Here is a 19,286-nt window from a genome sequence, read left to right on the forward strand (position 1 = left end):
ACATAAGCATAGTTTTCGTGGAAGTATGGTGAAATTACACCAACACAAAACGGGTGGCACTTGAGTCTAATTGTTGCTGTTTGAAGTATGGCCACTTAGATATCCTGTTTAGGACGGGCTTTATTGTCGCACCTTTGTTCTGATAACGGTCCCCACCCCCATCGACAAAGTGCGAACGACTGGGAGGGCCACAAGCATATAAGGGCCACTGGAGTGTCAGAGGGACACTGTCTCTCTCTGGGCAACAGACTGCTACTGTACTGCTGTTTCTTCCCTTCACTGCTGGACCACTCAAGTTTTACTGATGGATTTCCTCCGCGCTTGTGTCCTGTGCGCCGCTCTCCTCGCCCTCGCCAAGGCTTTTACGCACCAGGATATGAAGGACGCGCTGCTGCAGAAACTGGGCTTGGACGAGGTTCCGAAGATCCACAAGAGGGATTTGGAGAACCTGGTTATTCCTGCGCATATCAAGAACAAGTACATGTCCATGCTGAAGCTGCACCACAGCAGGAAACGCAGGTCCCTGCCCAGCCTGGCGGGCATTCTGAGGGGGATCCCCGGCAATGCAGGTAATAACCTTTACCAATATTTGAATAATTATTAGGTGAAACTGATTGGAATTCGTGTGTAATTAGGTTTGACACTGATACCTGTTGAATCACGCAAATATTTCCATGCGTAATTGTGACACTTGGTGAGCAAAGGCCGTTTTACGCGCCGCCGAATCGCTCCCACCCAAACAATCACCTAATCGCTTAAATGTCCTGTTTATTTAGATATTTCTGGGGAGTATGTGTACTCTGACACCACTCGGCAACGCGTGGTGTTCGACATGGAGGCGAGGATCCCGGATAACAGCGAGGTGAACATGGCGGAGCTGAAGCTCTACAAGCGGGCTCCCTACCACAAGCGCTCCATGGCGGAGAGGAAGAGCCACCGGCCCGTCAACAACGCCAGAGTCAGCATCTACTGGGTGGAGGTGCTGCCCAACGGATCCAACCGGACATCACTGGTGGACTCACGGTAAGAGAGAACAGGATACTCAAGTGAATAATTGGATTTTCGTGACGTGTTGTCAAAAAATTATAGTCTCTCTCTTAGGATTTAAATCTTGTGACTTGTGTTTAAAGTGGCCTTAGAGCAGAAATCATTGTTAATCAAGGCCTCAATGGGTTATCAAATTTTATTCTTCCGCCTAGTAATATAGTTCTCGAATAGTTACCAAACAACGTGGTTGCTAAGCAACACATAAGTAACGGTAATTATCTTTGACATCTCAATTGGGTTTTTATATGATTGCTCACTCTGGATTATGGCACCAATGATCAAAACATAAAAAAAATATGTGCCTTTGTACACTGTAGCCTATTAATATTTAGATTAACTCACAGTTGAGACGTTTTTATAAGGCCTAAAGGTTTCGAACGTGGCTCAACCAATCAGAAGCGAGGGCCGGAACTATGAGTTCTATAAACTGATACATTTCTTTTAATTAATCGCCCCTCTCTCCCTCTGTGTTCGCGTGTTAGGTTGATCCCCATTCACGAGACTGGCTGGAAGAGCTTTGATGTGACCCAGGCGGTGCACTATTGGTCCAAGACCCAGCAGAAGACACCTATGCACCTGGAGGTGTGGATCGAGGGCGAGAGACCTGGCAGCTACGCGGCAGAGATGGCCAAGAGTGTCCACTTTACCACCCAGGACCAGACGGACAACACCTTGGGAAAGCCCGAGCTCATCCTCTACACACTCAACCTCGAAGAGTACGGGTAAGGGCGCGCGCTTTGATATACAGGATATTGTATCAGTGTGACAATTAGCCCATATCCTTTTTCCTTTTTTCCACCATTTGCATTAATTATCCGCGCCGTTGCGTGTGAGTAGTAGTGTGGCACAGGGGCGTCAATTATCTGAACCCAAAGGTATGGCCAAGTTCCCGCGTCTAGTAGACAATCATTTGCCACCATAACTTCCAAATTCAGTTATATATATATATATTTATTAATTATCCGGTAGCTATATATTATACTAGCTTACATTTCTGGAGAGACAGTGGAACAAGTCAATTATTGATGACTGACAATACATAATATGGACAATATGATATATTTTTAGACTCAAGTCACCAAACTATCTTGCACAGACACACACAGGATGTTGGTCCTTAATGCTTCCCTTAGCCTATAGATATGGCTGTTTTTTTTGTTTTGTTTTTTTTTAGATATGGCTACTAAATAGATTTTTGCTCTCCATCAGAATGATAAAACTACAGTATCAAAATTTGGACTCACCTATGTAGATGTACTATAGCAAGTGCCCACACCTTGCCATACCCAAATGACACCCAACAGTCACCTAACAGTCCCTCTCTTTGTCCTTTCTTCTTCAGCTCTCGTGGCGACTGCGAGGTGAATCAAAACAAGGACACATGCTGCAGAGAGCAGCACTTCATCAACTTCCGCGCGCTCACCTGGACGCAGTACTGGATCATTGAACCGGCCGGCTACCAGGCCTTCAGATGCACCGGAGGCTGCAAGCAGCCCAGGCGTAACTACGGCTACGGGGAGAGGCGGTGCACGGTGGCCGAGAGCGCCCCGTTACCCATCATGTACCTGGTCAAGAAGGGAGACTACACCGAGATAGAAGTGGCAGAATTCCCTAACATGATTGTAGAGAGGTGCGCGTGCACGATGGACAACGTTTCCATAGTATGAAGTTACCCTCACTGAAAAGGACTATAGTAATCCTATAATACATTATAGGAAGGATGCTATGCAAATATCACAGAAAACCATCAGTCCCTATAGGAACGATTTAGGAATATTATAGTGACACTATAAAAAGATGACAATATCATCGAGTATGATAAAGTCACTATGAATTCACCACAGAGTACCACAGACACACTGTAAGTCCCTATAGGAGTATTATGGGAATATTATAGTGATTTTTCGTTAGGGTATCCTATGTATAATGGTTTAAAACAACACGTCTAGTACTTTCTATTTAAATGGGTATTCTCGGGGAGACAGCAGGCAGTGTCAGTCCTGCTGCCACAAACCAACTCTATATTTTTCCACAAGCACTTTGTAATATATTTTGTATATAATGAATTTTGATATCTTTTTTTGCAATTGTATGAGTTGTATTGAATCCTCATCAGTCATGTCTGATTTGATCTCAGATGTGTTATATTTTCAAGCTGTACATAGTATGGATGAGTGACATATTTTATGTTTGGAAAATAAAATATTTTGTTTCATTTACACCTCCTGTCCTTCCTCTTCCTTGCTGCAGGCCCATTCACATTCATGTTGTAGGGAGTTCACATGGAGCCACATGCAGCTGCACAGCTGGCTCTTTCACCTCTTTATTTACACTTATAGGAAATTGTACTGCAGAGCAAATACATTTGCCTAATGACCAGTGGTGGAAAGAGTAATGTCCTCCTCAAGTAGAACTACTGTTACTTTGCTGATATTTTACTCAAGTAGGAGTAAAAGTACTGGTGTCAAAATCTACTTAAGTAAAAGTAGGTTGGTAGTGGCTCATTTAACATGTACTCAGAGTAAAAGGTACTACTTTTTTTGTTTTTTTTTTAGAAAAGAACATTGTTAGATGTGCAGTTCTAAAAGGACAAGTGGACAGAGTTCAAACTTGATTCCTTTAAATTGGAAAATTTGGAAATGACAAAATAAAGTGCACAATCAAAGTAAAGGCAGATTTCTCTTCTTTGCTGAATGGCTCCACAATTTGTCAGTGTATGATGATCCAGTTTCTGTTGCTCATGGAGAGACAAAATCTATACTCTGTAATGGATGTGATTTAAAATGTAGTGAAGTACAATATTTCAGTAAAACCGTTCTTAAGTAAAAGTAATTACTGACTTTGAAAAATACTCAGAAAAGTACAAGCACACAAAAAAAGCTACTCAATCACAGTAACTTGAGTAAATGGAATTAGTTACTTCCCCCCTTGCTAATGACTTATGACACTTGCTACACTGAGGCTACACTGTCACTGACAATGATGGGTAAACACACTTGTAACCGGCCCTCGGTGTGTGTATTGGCATATTGACAGTGGGATGAAGCGACACGGCCACATACAGAGAAACATGAAGTCAATCCACATTAACCTAGAATAGGTCTTCATCTGTTTACATCAGGCTTAGCAGATGTAGACCGGGCCAAACATTGGTAATCAGGGCCAATACCTAATGCCCTGTTTGCTGTCTGAGCGGGGGGTCTTGTCATTCACTAATATGCTGCTGATGGAGGCAAACATGTGGCCTATAGGCAAAGTCAAGCTGTCTGTCTGGAGGGGAAGTGGATTCCCCCCCATAGACCTCCAGCATGTGAATAGAAAACACTCAGGTGGCACTGGGAAGAAAAAAATGAATGTCACAGGAAGAAATTATTCCTAGTGCTTCATTATAAAGCAGGGTGATTCTGCTGAATTATTCAAAAATATAATAAATCACAAGCTCATTCTTTATCAGCTTCTTTTTACTTTAATAGAGTTGAGACGAAATTTAAAAAAGCAAAAAGCAAAAAACAATCCAAAGTTTGAACACAAATATCAAAAAATTGTCGGATAGAAAAGACAACAAATGTCAGAAAGTCTCAAAGCTTTTGCGCTGTTGGTTTAATAAAACACCTGATATACAACCTGCAACATAAAGCGATAAAAATATAGTGTGTCTGTTTCATTATTATTATTATTATTATTATTATAGACTATACTGCAAACTCAATACTTGCAACCTGCTAAAGTTTATGCATCCAGTACAATAAAACGGGAGGGCGGAAACTCTCCAAAAGTTTAAATATATCGACAGTTCATCATATACCAGTAGTCGGGCAAACTAACACTTTCATAATCACAACACAGCATTACCTGAAGTCAATTAATGAACATTCATGCATGGTTGAAATAGTGGTGAGCTATATACATGTTCATTAAATAATCAACATGGGCAGGTAAAAAAAATGGACACACCAAACACCATCTTTTGCCTGATCTACTCTAACGATTAGAACTTCTGGTTGGACATTAGTGGGCCTGATGTTTCTGTTTTTCTAGCGCTGCGACACAAGCTGTAGAAACACTGGTGGGTGTCCTCTGCCAGAATAATGTGGTGTGACACATTATGAGCTGTAAAATGAGGAGCTGCCATCATTTGCAGGGCCACAAAGTCACCAATATGTATCTCTGAAGTGCTTCCAAACACAGGGTCCTTTTGTTTTTGTTTTTTTTCTTAAAGTTGAAAACGGTTAATTCTCAGCTTCTTTTCTCGTCTGTCTCAAAGGTTTTGCAAGCTGTTAAGTGGCAGAGTCAGGGGCCATTCATGAACTGAACTGAGGATGCTTGGTCAATTCCACTTCAATTCCTGGAGTTAGATTGGAAATGGAATTGGAATTGGAATGTCACCCAGCTCTGAGGAAACAGAATGTGAATTGGAATTGGAATGACAGGAAACAGAATTGAATTCCATGAAATTCCACTTCTGAGAGTTTGTCTCGACTCGCTAAACATTCTAAATCAAATAGACAGCTAAACAAATCAAATACATTCAATCATAATGTATGTAGTACGATTACATGTTACACATCAAATACCACCTGAAACATCCCTTTAACATTTTATGCTATTCAGTATTGATAATATATAACACTACTTGTAATCTCAGATATGTGGTAAGAAAAATCAAAACATGGAATTTCATTGAATTAAATTCCGACTTTCTGAAATTCCAATTCTGTTTCCTGCAGGTTCTTTCCAATTCCAATTCCTCGGCTGAATTGAAATTGAGTTCATTCATGAACGGACCCGACCCTGGTAAGTGGTGTTGATTGTGAACGTGTTGTGACATTGTGTAGCCCTTTGGTTTGCTGGTGAAAATGAGCCACCGTGAATCCTTGCTGCCACCCAGCCTGTCTCGACCCTTTTGTGCTAAACTAGCCTCAGATCTCTATTCATTAAAAAAAAAAAAAAAAAGAAATCATTGCGGTAATATAAAACATAGAAAATATACATGCAACACTGTAAAATGCTATTGTGTGGTCCTGTTGGACGTGCCTCATTTTTAGTTTTTTTTTCCTCGATACATTGCACTAATTCAATGCTAATTGTTTTGTCACAACTCTACCACACTAAGGAACCTTTAGACAAGATACTCAAACTAGGAACCACAATTTTCTCCAACATACACCTGAGAACCAAGCGTAGTCAGTGCCCTAATTTTAAGACATATAAATTAAAAGCATTATTTAACAAATTAAAGGCATAATGCAGTACTAAAATGGCTTACTCATATCCTTAAAAAAAATGGCTTGGCCAAAATACTTTCTCAAAGCGATATGCATTAGAATACCTAAAGGTACTAGAAACGGTGTATCAAAGACGGGACACATGAAGGGAATACTTGACTAATGAGGTGTCAACTGGGGCCGGAGAGGGGCTGATGTCCTTATCGTTTGAAGTAGCAAACTAGGCCATCGCCCATTCAAAGGTCCTTTACGCACCTTTGAACTGAATCAAAAGTCATAAGCCAGTAAGAGATGTAAAAAAGCCAACGAGTTGTTTATTGTACGTCTATGGAGTTTAGGTTACAGGCTTGATAGTGGGAACAAAAGACAAAAACCAAATAGTTGCTTAAATTCAACTGCTGCGTCAATTCAACTGTTTTGTTGACAGTGGACTCTACATGTACAGTCTAACAATATTAGATCAGCTACCGCACTTCTTAAGAAGCCAGAGTTCCTTTCAATCATTACTGCGTTTCTTAAACTTCTCATACAAATAAAACTAAGCAAAAAACAAAACAAAAAAAAAAAACACAAATATTTACAATTCGTAATATAAAAAAAAAAAAAAAAAAAAAAAAAATCACAGCACAGATAAAATGCACAACCCTGAAAAACTTTCCTAACATCTGCCGGGCCGGCAACATGTTTCTGGTTCCTGATGCTCCAAACATGAGATTCTTTTCTTTTTTTTTTCTTTTAAAAGCATGTGATTTAAAAGTGGTGGAAAAAAAAAATCATAAAATGTACAACAACCAAAAAAAAAAAAACAACAGATGATTGAATGAGACTGAACCCACGTTGTACATGTATATATTCATATATATATATATATAAAGCTTCAAAGAGACTTGTATAGCCTGGTCTCCTCTCTGATGTGGAATGTTGTTGCTCCATATCGCTTAAGTCATCGTCGTCGGTTGGTAGGTTTAAATTTTTTAAAAGTGGGTTCTAGGACAAGAAAAATAAAAACAAAACAAAACAAAAGCGGGGCGGAGGGATGTTCCGTGGCTAGCGGTGGGTCTCAGTGTCGGCCACCAGTCCGTTAGAACAGAGTTTCTTAGTAATACCCGGGCTGGTACTGCTGGCTCCATGGCTTCTGGTTCCAGAACTGCACAGGACACACATGAGACGCAAAGTTTAGTCACATACATGAGGCAAAATGCAGGTTAAGAAGGCATGAAAAGGCAGAAAGCATGACACTGGTCGAAATTCAGCATCACAGAGGCCTCATTTCGTCCCACTCCTGATCTTGTCAAGTGAAGAAATCCTGGTGAAATCCTTCAATTTAAAACTGCTGCTACTTTCAAGGCCATCCATTCATTTTCAAAAATTAAGGCCTTAATTTATTTTTCTCAAATCCACAAACCATTGTTTCCTTATTTATATCCTCACGGAAAATTCATATTAGACCATAGATGGATCAACAGCAAAAAAAAAAAATGTTAAGGTGACTGTCTCAATACCTTCATTTTTGACTGTCTAAAGTAATGCATCAGTGTGACATTCAGTAATCAGCTTCCCCAGCCGTTAGTCTGAAAAACCTCACACACTCATATGGACAGTATTTCACAATAAAGAAAAAGGGTCATTAAAAAAAAAAAAAAAAGTTCTAAATGAGTGATATTGTTTAGATAAAGGAACAATCTGAAAATGAAGTATGACTCCTTCTGCTGAGCCACAGTCAACCTGTATTGGCTTTGCTCACCATCAAATTAACTGAATAAGCAATTCAAACAACTGACAGGAAAAGAGCGATAAATGAGTCTTAAATGCATTTTAGGTTTAAATTGTTTACATTTACATTATCATTTGTAAACACCGGCACAGATATGGATCTGTACTTGGAGCTCTGGTGTGATGTGATGCTGCAGTAATACTGACCCCTTGCTGCCAGCTCTGGTTGAAGGCCTGGGCCTTGTCCATGCCAAAGTTGCCGTTCCTGTTGCCAAAGTTGCCACCATTCCTGCTGTTGCCAAAGTTGCTATTCTTGTTGCCAAAGTTGCCACGGTTACCGCCTCTTTGCTGGAACTACATAGGAAGAGAAGGAGAAAAGCAAGTTAAATTCACAACTTTGTAAGAGCTTTTAATTGCAGTTAAAATAAGATTAAAGATCCATACAACCAGAAAAATGAAGCTGAAAAGTTAAAAAACAACAGAATATAGGTCTCCAATAGTGATGTTAATGATAAATCGATGATGGATTAATCACCGTTAAGAATTTGACTGATCAAGCATATATTAACTGATTAATTGACAATGTAGGCTGTTTTCTGCTGAAATCATTTACCACCATGAGGGCGCAATTTAACTTCACGTTACTCAAAAAAAAAAAAAAAAAATCCACATTTTCTCTGAACTATGTAGCATGTGTTAACGGTATTTGTAAAGAGTAACTTGATACTTTTTAAAATCGGACAATTCTAACACTGCTCAACACTAAACATTAACATGAGTGCAGTGCAGAGACTTCATTGCATATTCCACCAGTTGGGTTCCATTGGACACAATGTTAAGACAAGTAATTAAAAGGGTAACTTAAGCATTTTTCAACCTGGACCCTATTTTCCCATCTTTTTGTGTCTAAGTGACTAAAGAGGACAACAATTTTTGAAATTGGTCCAGTATTGAGCGAGATCGCTTCAGCCGGCAGCCGCGAAACGAGCTGCAATGTAATCCGACGGGGCAAATCGCACCGTCAATGTACGTCCACTAAAAGTGCTTGTTTTTGCCACTGACAGGCTCAGATTGTTATTATAAGTGTCTGACAACATTATGGAAAGGACCCTACAGAGAAATTAAACGTTTTTCTTTACCTTTCGCTTGATCTGGTCTGTGTGTAACCAAGTCTCGCTCAAGTTGAGTTGTTGCAGGAAGTTACACACGGACCGGATTTCGCGGCTGCTGGCTGAAGCGATCTCGCTCAATACTGGACCAATTTAAAAAATTGTTGTCCCCTTTAGTCACTTAGACATAAAAAGATGGGAAAATAGGGTCCAGGTTGAAAAATACCGAAGTTACCCTTTAACACTAAACAATTAATCCCGACTAGTTAATCTCTTGAATTATGCTTGGTTGATTAACTTGTTGAGTAGGCCTAAAGACAGGTGTAAAAACACACATTTTGTATTTTCTATTTTCTGTTTTTTTACATAATGATTAATTGATTAATTGGTCATTAACGTGGCTGACGATCGATTAAGAAAATTTATTAAAATTTGCATCCCTAGTCTCCAACATTTCTCAATATTATGCCAAGCAACCAATGTTTTTTTTTTACCTGTGGATTTAGGTAATTCATGTATCAGTCTTATTATCAAACCCACCTGGTTGAAGTTGCCCCTGCTTCCACCGCCTCCCCGGTTCATGTTGCCTCCACCTCCTCTGCTCATGTTCCCCCTGTTCATTGGGCCGCCTCTATTCATGGACCCGCCCCTAGGACCCATGTTACCCCTCATTGGTCCGCCTCTGGGGGACCCGCCCAGGCTGGGCATGAGGCCGCCACCCCGGTTGAAGTTGCCGCGGTTGGGGAAGCCTCCTCTGAAGGCTGGGGGAGGCAGGAAGCCGCGGGGCGGACGGCTGAAGCCGCCGCGAGGGCCGGGAGCTACAGACAGACAAGAGGAAATATAAGTTAGGGTTTAAAGCCCGTTTCAAAACTGGAATACAACACTACTGCCTCCCAACTGCAGCCTTTGCTAATGTCAGTCTCACTGGATATTTCAGTGGAGACAGACTGGAGTCAAGCTAACAGACACGTATTGTCAATAATAGATAAATCTGTTCTTTTTGGGAATGGGAGGACAAATCCTGAACCATTCTGACACGAAAAACATCCTGAAATTACAGTTTTGGCATTATTATTTAAGACTCCACAAATGTTACATCAATATTTTCTTATTGAGTGGCATTGCATCCCCACCCCCCATTTTATCACACAGCAGAGACAAAATGTCCGCCCTACCTCCTCTGAAGTTGCCTCTGCTCTGGAAGCCTCCGCGGCCGCCGCCCCTCTGTCCAGGTCCTCCGCCGCGGCTGAACTGGTTCTTTCCTCCCCGGCCGCCGCCGCGCTGGCCACCGCCTCTCTTCGGCGGCATGCCTCCCTGGTTGGGCCTCTTCTCGGCAGGCAGGGCCGTCTTGCTCTCCTCCTTGTACTGCTCAAGCAGCTTGCCAGCCTCTTCCTTCTGCAGCTCGGCAAAGGTTACGTCGCTGAAGCTCTCTCCCTCCTCAGGCAGAGAGAAGAAGCCTGTAAAGGGAGGACAACAAACAAGAACATGACTAGGGATGCACAATATATGTGCAACTACAGAGGCATCAGCATATAAAACAGAAAGTTATTTTGTCAGGAACTTCAACCCCCAAAATGAGCTGATAATTCTACACTACAACCCAGGATGGTGCCGCAAAGACAAAGTAAGCTTTTGAACTTGTGAAAATGTGATCAAATGAAATAAAATGCATCCATCGGTATCCGAAACAATGGACAAAAAAACCCCACAAAAACATTGCAACTAATTCTTTATTAAATAAGGACATAAAGAGATGCACAGTGAATGTGAAAAATGTGAGCCTATACTGCGGAAAATCTTGTCAAGAAAAGGGCAAGCAACACCTTATTACCTTTCATTTTGAGGAGAGCGTGCTCAGGCACTTCTTTGCCGTCGCTCTCGGCCTTCTTCTGGGCTCTCTGCTTGTAGTCGTCGTCAGAAGGACAAACCACCACGGCTTTACGCTGGAAGCCTGCAAACAAACACATCTTCCTCTTCTGGCCTGGGGCGGACAGGTTAGTCTGGGGAGAGAAGAATGATACTCAGATTTTAATGTTTGATTTGACCGTCTTGGTACATTTCATATCCGTATGATATTGGCACAAGCAGTGTGTGGAATCAAGAATAGCCACTTACATGATCCAGGATGTAGTTCCTCTTCTTGCGAGCAGCAATCTCGATGAACTTTCCCAGGAAGAGTGGTGCACGCTGGGAAATGGCAGTCAGTTTTGTAGTGTCCTTCGACTGGCGTTTCAAGCTGCCAATCTGTATTAAATGAGATTACATTAATATTTGATTGAATACACAATTTGAACAATGAAACAAAACATACTGGGGCTACAAAAGAAGCTAGACGTTGGATGACAGGACAGAAACGGATATCACAGATGTACACAAAATCTATTCAATTTACATTTTAGCAATTTAGTTGATGCTCCTATCCAAACTGACTTAAAGCTGGTGAACAGGTGGGGGTTCAAAGGGTTCATGACTCTTGATGTGCATATACTGGCTGTTTCGAGGACTGACCCTGAGATTTTTGGTTACAGAATGGTTGATCCAACTACTTGGCCACCCTCCTGCCACTTATCTTCCAAGCACAGTCTTATTTCTAGCGCTACCAAAAATAATCATCAGTACTGACCATCATCTTCTCCACGATGGTGTCGCTGCCTAGGATGTAGTATTTCCCAGGGTTCTCCTGGACGTGGTTCTTCACCCATGTGGTCTTCCCTGAGCCTGGCAGGCCGACCATCACTATCATCTATGACAGATGAAAAAAAAGAGGGGGGGGAAAGGATCAATATGATTATCTAGAAAAAGTCAGGAAATCAGGAATATTTACCAAGGAAATTAATTTGCATTATATGGCTGCAATCCCCCAAAAAGGCAAATCTACCAAACAAATGACTTTAAATTGAGAAGACGACAATCATGCCTCTGCTACAAACTATGATGTCTACGGTCAGTGCGTTTTACCTCGCAGTTGGCCTTGGTCTCTGGTCCCTTGGGCCCCCGGACTCGCTCGTCCACGGCGATCTGCTGCAGGAAGGTGAACCCCTCGGGCTGAGGGAAGTAGGGAGTCTCCATCTGGCCGAAGTTGAACTCCACAGCGCAGTTGTGGCAGATGACGTGGGGGAAGAGGGCCTGGTCGTTCAGAGAGTCCTTACCGACCTGGAACGCTGCCGCCGGCTCCCCGCCGTTCTTGGAGAAGGACATCTCTACTTCTTCTCCCTCAAAGTCCTGAGGAAAGGCAAAACAGACTTGTAAGATGCAAGTAATGCTCTGATGTGCGATTTTATAATTGATTCAAAAGAAACAATCATCAGGTTTTGAAATGATAGAAAAATGGCACATATGCCACATTCATCCATACAAATTAAATTATACTTCCCAGTTTTTTGTGATTTTGTATGTGGATTTGTTCTTTCTGATAATATTAATACAATACTTGTATTGTACAGAATAGCCTTTTCCTCTAACATCTCAGATAAGTTTCTGTTAGGGCACACCTCCTAGATATACAACATATGGGATAGTTATATCAAATTTGGTCTATTGGTTATGTCCTGTGAGAATGATAGATTATATATTTTTTTAATCTCACCTGTACACATTAGAAATCTGCCCCTCTTTATTTTTTTTTTTTAAATGATCATATGTTGTTACTGTTTTTTAATGACTTGGCTTCCATTTTGTCTACATAGTAAAAAAAAAAAAAAGTAGTACTGAATCTGAGGGTGTCTTACAATAAGGCAGCAGATGACGTCATTCTCCTCGAAGGTCTCTCCAAAGTCCTCTGTCACACAGTTGGTGGTCTTCTTGCCCTTCCCAGAGTAGGCGTATGAGTGCTCCTCCTCACCTAAAAATGTATGGAAAAAAGAAAAAACATTACTTTCGTGACAATTAACAGACAGTTCGGCATTTCTGCATTAGGACATTAGGTATGAGTCATTAGGACAATGTAATAGTGTGTGTGGGAGTGAATTATTTGTGTTTGTAATAGGCCACCATTAGTATAATGCATCGTGGTTAGTGGAGCCATTTTACATTTACATGTCATGCTGTCCATACACCACTAGAGGGATCTTTAAGTATATTCTTCTTTGTTAAAAAGCACATCAACCTCAAGTTTTTCCTCATCTGATTTCACCTGTCTTCATGCATACATTTTAAGTGCCGTTTATTGATTTAGCCATGTTTTAATACTGGGTTTGCTTACTATGCAGGCACCCAATGAATGCAAGAAAGCTCAAGTATTCAGTTTATATGAATTTTAGCATTCCATCACAGCTTAAACTTGGGCACCAACTTTGTCTTTAAAAACCAAGTAGTGTGCATAGAGGGAATTGGATAACTCAGTTAAGACTGACTTGAGACTTGGCATCTACGTGCATGGATTGCCAAAGTGGAAGTGGAAAAACCAACGATATAAGGCTTACAGAGAAAGACTACAGAGGAAATATAGATACTGACCCAGGAGCAGAGTGCCAGTAGCCAGGGACCAGCCCACCTGCACCTCATGGATGTCCATGTTCTTACTGGAAATGTGCTTCACTGGAATCTTCTCTGTGATCTGTTGACATGACGCAAAACACATGAGCAAAAAGTGTCAGTATCCATGTCCACTAGTCCATATGCGATGACACAAATGGTAACTTTGAAGGCCTTTTGAATTTTATCTTTTTTTTTTTACCATTTCTATATTTTATGAGCATGTTGTAAACTCTGCTAGTTTAGCGCTACATGAGGTATTATTATTATTAACGTTCAGGAATATAATCATGAATCAAACACACCAAAAAAAGCATGGTAGAGTAGGGCAAGAAAACAGAAAATCTCTTTAGTATGCGTGTCCAAAGACCCGCATACTAAACTTTACAATTGGAGAGGGGTTGGCTTTACCTTCATCTCGAAGCAGACTTTGCCGTGTTTCACGCCGTAGCTGGCCTTGCCTCCTGACCAGAGGTAAGCAAAACTCTCCATGGTGAGAGAGGAGGCGCTGTAACGGTCCCGCGACACCTTGAAGTGCAGGTCGCAGTTGTCTAGAGTACACAAATACACACACAAATAAATCTGTGTCCAAGTGAAATGGTTAACTAAAACCTTTACCATGGTAGTCAATGTGATGCCATACATAGTAAATTTAACATGATATTGATAATGTACTAGCTGTTTAAAACTTCCATGTTGCCGTTTCGTTCTTGGCCAGGCCTCCCACGCAAATAAGATTTTGGATAACCAACTAGGTCAAATAAATGTGAAATAAACTAATTTCCATGGTTATAGTAAATTGTCACATTTAGGTATGGTAATACTCACAAGCATCCAGGCAGACTTTTGTGTCGTCAAACTCCTCATCCTCTTCCTCCAGGGGCGGCACGGGGGACTTGAACGAGGCCCTGAAAGAGAGAGCACAGCCAGTCAGTTAGAGGAGTCAGAGGTCAATGTAGCTGCATGGAGCCTGTAAAGGTGACTTGGGTACCACCTGCTGAAAAACATGGGGGGAGAGACAGATAGAGGGGGGGGGGGAGACAGACTGGGGGAACAGAGAATACAAAACAGAAAATCCGGCAGGCGTGAGCCTTCAAGCTTTTTGGATAGTTAGATTTATTGTCAGCCGTGGCAGACAGCACTTACCTTGCAGTATCCAGCGAAATCTAAAACTAGAGAGAGACACAGAAAGAAAACACCTCCGCTAGCCGTAGTGTGCAAGGCTACCGGTGGGTGAAAACGATAAAAATCAAAGCAGACCTCTCCCCTTTCAGTGTTTATGGTTTCTGAGATTGCTGTGGGGTCAGTCCCAGTAACAATGGGTGTCTTTATATTTAACTCCCTGTGTGTAGGATCCTCACTGAAAAGGTCATGACTACCTCAAACTGTCCTGTGTAACTATAAAGTACAAGATAGTTCCATACTTAACTGAAATGAGGAGTCAATGTGTAACAGGAGTAGGCCATGAATTTGTGCCAAAATGAAATACTACAGCAACTTACCAACTCTGTAGATTGAATTTGATACCAAAATCCCTTGTGGACACTTAAGAAACTTGTCAAAATATTGTCCAATAATCCAATAAAGTCAATTAGAATGCTGTGTGTAGTGTAGATCATTGCTTCAAGTGTGAGAATGATAAAGTACGGTAGAATAAAATAATTATTTAGGCAGAATCAGATTTGGGGTTCATCATCCTGTCTCCATTATTTATTCCAGACTAAACACCTCCCCGAGTCTGTCATCTTGTTTATCCTCAAACAGCCTTGTGCGATCTACAAATGGCTGCCGTGGGGAGATTTATGGTAACATGGGAGAACGGCCATGTTCTGTCTGAGCTGGAGCATATGGTCAATGCAGCCAGCCAGCAGGTCTCACACACACACACACACAGGCTGGCAGAAGTGGCTCTACAGGCCTGTAACTGCCTGGGGGGCCTTTGATTGCACACAGGGCAAATTAAAGCACCGGGATGTTATCAGGGAGGGGGAAAAAACAGGGGTGATGGGCAAAAGCAGGAAAAACTGGAATCTCCATTGGAAATGAAGGGAAGCTATCGTCAACCGCATGAAATTCTGGGGGGGAAAAAACTGGAGGAAAAAAACAAAACAAAATCACAGCCCTGAAAAGAGACAGCAATGCCAACATGTTCTAATTATCCTGGGTCCTTGGGCGACTCAATCTAGGTCCGGTACAGAAAACTGTTAAAAATCCCAGACTTGTTTATTGAGATGGAAAAAAAAAAAAGAAAAAAAAAAAGACAGCTGATGTCCGCAAGAACCGTAGACAGACGCCGCTTCCTACCAGTCGCTCCCCACACTGAGTCAATAGCGCAATGAAAACAAAACACTGACCAAGAAGTAGGTACATGTATACACACACATACACCCTCACACACACACACACCATGCATGATGTCACCTGCGCAGGGGAAGAAAGGAGACTCGTAAAACACATGCATTCACACTCTCGTACATGATCACATACACACAAGACATGATACGTGGGACAGAAATAGCATTTTGACATCATACAACCAGTAAAACAACTTAAAAAAAAGAAAAGAAGAAGATACATCAGTGCGAGGCCGAACGATGGACGGTCAATAGCGAATTCTTCCGTGGACGTTCCAAAACACTTTGGAAAATTTTGCTACATCCTTGTGTGCTACTCTGCAGCGGTGGACCCTTCCTCCACTCCCTCCTCTTTTCCTCCCCCACCCTCCCTCCCTTCAAAAGTGCACATCTGCTACTTCCCTCTGGGTTCTCTTTGAGCAGCCTTGATTCACCTTGAGGACACAATGGGCTTTCCAAACAATAAGTGGCATGAGGAACAGATGTAAAAATTCATAGAGACTTGATAGATGCACTTCTGCTACAGAATGCAGTCCATTAAAGACACAATGTGAGTGGGCACTGCAAAAGGTAAATGGTAAGGTTCTTTAAGTAGTCAGGGATGACCCTCAAAACATGTGTGAAAGTAAAGTTATTAATAAATGGTATAATACTTGAAAATGAGGGTTTTTGACTTGCTAGTTAGGTGCATTGGCACTTAAAGCCAATACAGTTCAACAAAGCTATGGATGGCGCTTCAGGGATGCCGAAGGCCATTTTTGCTCTGTCCCATCCTTACCAGCTGTATTTGTTCTCTTCAATAAATTCAAAGTAGCCCCTTCCATGTTCCTCCCGGCGTCTCTTAACACCCTTCTTATTCTTCTGATCAGCATTCGTGTCTTTGTCCGCATCCCCTTTGGAAATAAAACAAAGATATAGAATGAGGTGCTCCTTTTTGAGAGAGAGAGAGGTCGGACTGGCAGTGGGGTTCTGGCCCACAAAGCCCGTTCATTAATTACAATGTGTCGACCATTATTATTGTTATATTAACTAAGAGGTAACACCTCATGGTTACACTTAATATAAGACAATCAAAGTCCATGAATTATAACAGTTCTAATGACCAGATAGTAGTTACAATGTAAGCTGGTCCAAGTGAACATTATGACAACAGTGTTTGCTGGGATTGGGAAAACAATCACTGCAAAATAAAGAACGGGGACAATAACCCTGAAATCAAGGGCTTAAAATAGACTGTTTTCAAAGAGACTTGGGTATAGTTTTTTTTCTAGGGGACAAGTCTATTGTCTGGGACAAATGCATCATGCAAGGAAAAGGGGAAACCTGCCTAGACCTGCACTGACCCCCTTCCCCCATCTTAGCTTGAGTAATTACTAGGTTGGCTAATCTATTTATTGGGAATTCTTCTTTTCTATCGTCGTCTGACAAAATAGCTGACGTTTTCCATTCAAACCACGGACAAACTTACCACGTGTAACCTAGACAAACACCTGCCTTATCTCGTCTCGATTTGAACATCTTCTGGATAGCTTAGGTTAGCTAGTTCAGGAGTTCCCAGACCTTTTAATGTCAAATACTCCTAAATCAATACACATTATGCCACAGTCACCTATTTGAAGACATTTCATCCCAAGGATCACGTAGGCCTACCTGATGAGATTTTATTAGATACTACTGTTAATTTGTAACTACAGAAGTGTCCATACTGTAGGTTGGGGCTAACAGTGGAGACAGGAAAATCTATGATCAGTGGCCATTCTTATACATTTTCTTACTATGCCAACGTCTAATTAGTGGAATATTGTTCATATGAAACAATCTATTTTTTCTGGGGATCAATATGGGAACAACTGGACTAGCTAACCGGCTAGCCAGCTAGCTAGCACTGCACCGCAGACACAAAGAAATGTAGCTTGTCAGCTAATACCATGACGTTAGCTGGCAAGCTAACATGCTAACCAACCGAAACGAAAAGCCGTTGGCTAAGCTACCTAGCTAGATAGTTTACTTCTCACTGTCTCACAATGGAATCGTAGCTAGACGACGTTAGCTTACGATTTACCACTACTAAAGCTAACGTTAGCGGGCTGGCTATCGATATTTAGCTAGGTTAACTGAATTGGTTACCGATACTAAGCTAGCTGACTGGCTACAATTTGTGGCGACCGCTAGCTAGCCTAGCGAGGTCACGCTATCTGGCTCAACATGGACGCTCCATTGTAACGCATTCAATCATTCCCCACCCGGCTCCAGCGGCATTGCAAAACTGACACCCAGTCACAGTCCATCCAGCCAGTCACATTTTCTGAACCAACCCAGTCGACTCACCCTCAGCAGCCTGGTCTCCGGGCTCACCGTCCTCTGTGTCTATTTTCTCCATGTCGTCCACATCGCCCTTAAGCATGGGATCCATCTCCTCCTCCTCGTCTTCTTCTTCTCCCTCACCCATCTCTTCGTCCTCCGCAACGACATCACCGCCATCTCCATTCTCCTCTTCTTCTTCTTCTTCCTCCTCCTCTTCCTCTTCTTCGTTGGCCTCCATGCTTTCTTCAACCGGGCCTTCTTCTCCTTCGCCCTCCTCTTCCTCTCCCATGCCTTCTTGGTCAGCGGCCGGACCAAAACCCTCGTCCGCTGGCTCCTGGTCTAGCGGAGAGTCTCCGGCCAGGGCCTCCTCATCCAGCGCGGCCTGCAGGCGGTCCATCAGCTCGGCCTTCAGCCCCTTGTCCGACAGCTGACGCTTTTTCAGCTCGTCCTTCAACTCGTTTACTTTCAATTTTTTCACGTTGATAGAACTCATGGCGAATATTAACGACAAATGTGTACGTGCTACTGTTTATGTTAAATAAAATCCACAAATAACACGATAAATAAATAACAGGACGCCTTTGTTAGCGGATGTAGTTCAAACTGCGCCAAATGGCAGCCGCGTTCCTAGCCCTTTTCACCGGCAAAAAAAAAGAGCTCTGCTTAGCGGGCGGTGTGGGGGAGGATGATGACGTCTGTTACCGTAATGACCCTGAGAGCAGCGCAGGCAGTTTTTTTTACTCGAGGGCCATCTGTCACAGCCGTGCATTTTAATCACACTAAAACACAAAAAAATCTCAGAGCAAGCTTTGAGCTGTGGAAGAAGTAGGATAAATGTGGAAGAAAAGGGAGAAATCATATTTACCACAAAAAATACACAGGATATGATTGAGCTGTAGCCTATAGGGATGTAGTGGCGGGTAAACCTACCTAAAGTCTGTTTACCCACTTTTATTTGTGGAGTGTGTATCCACTATTGTATCCCAAAGAACTATAGTAATCACTTAATACACTTTAGGATATTATGCAAATATCATAACAAAACTTCATAGCATATCATG

General features: G+C 42.0%; 2 protein-coding genes across 2 annotated transcripts; one reads left to right on the forward strand and one right to left on the reverse strand.

Annotated features, from left to right (window-relative positions):
* The first annotated feature begins 304 nt into the window (after positions 1-304).
* lft1 (lefty1) lies at positions 305-2,714 on the forward strand. Its single transcript, XM_071920055.2, has 4 exons — positions 305-569; positions 777-1,023; positions 1,530-1,769; positions 2,390-2,714. Exons 1-4 carry the CDS (start codon positions 305-307, stop codon positions 2,712-2,714), a joined length of 1,077 nt encoding a protein of 358 aa, XP_071776156.1.
* Positions 2,715-4,618: 1,904 nt separating this feature from the next.
* Positions 4,619-18,863, reverse strand: hnrnpub (heterogeneous nuclear ribonucleoprotein Ub). Its single transcript, XM_071920032.2, has 14 exons — positions 18,250-18,863; positions 16,700-16,814; positions 14,396-14,475; positions 13,979-14,118; positions 13,550-13,649; positions 12,823-12,935; positions 12,053-12,316; positions 11,718-11,837; positions 11,210-11,338; positions 10,926-11,094; positions 10,270-10,551; positions 9,635-9,912; positions 8,193-8,339; positions 4,619-7,419 (listed from the first exon to the last, which is right to left on the reverse strand). The coding sequence occupies exons 1-14, from the start codon at positions 18,716-18,718 to the stop codon at positions 7,369-7,371; spliced, it is 2,457 nt and encodes an 818-aa protein (XP_071776133.2). The 5' UTR covers positions 18,719-18,863; the 3' UTR covers positions 4,619-7,368.
* Between the last annotated feature and the right edge of the window lie 423 nt (positions 18,864-19,286).

The sequence above is a fragment of the Centroberyx gerrardi genome, chromosome 18 (assembly GCF_048128805.1).
Source record: "Centroberyx gerrardi isolate f3 chromosome 18, fCenGer3.hap1.cur.20231027, whole genome shotgun sequence".
NCBI lineage: Eukaryota > Metazoa > Chordata > Actinopteri > Beryciformes > Berycidae > Centroberyx > Centroberyx gerrardi.

Coding starts and splice junctions, on each gene's coding strand:
- hnrnpub (XM_071920032.2), bottom strand. CDS start 18,718: ATGAGTTCTATCAACGTGAAAAAATTGAAAGTAAACGAGTTGAAGGAC. Junction 11,339..11,717: donor CCATCGTGGAGAAGATGATG/GTCAGTACTGAT, acceptor CATTTAATACAG/ATTGGCAGCTTGAAACGCCA. Junction 8,340..9,634: donor GCAGGGGCAACTTCAACCAG/GTGGGTTTGATA, acceptor CTTCCTATGTAG/TTCCAGCAAAGAGGCGGTAA.
- lft1 (XM_071920055.2), top strand. CDS start 305: ATGGATTTCCTCCGCGCTTGTGTCCTGTGCGCCGCTCTCCTCGCCCTC. Junction 570..776: donor GGGGATCCCCGGCAATGCAG/GTAATAACCTTT, acceptor CTGTTTATTTAG/ATATTTCTGGGGAGTATGTG. Junction 1,770..2,389: donor CTCAACCTCGAAGAGTACGG/GTAAGGGCGCGC, acceptor TTTCTTCTTCAG/CTCTCGTGGCGACTGCGAGG.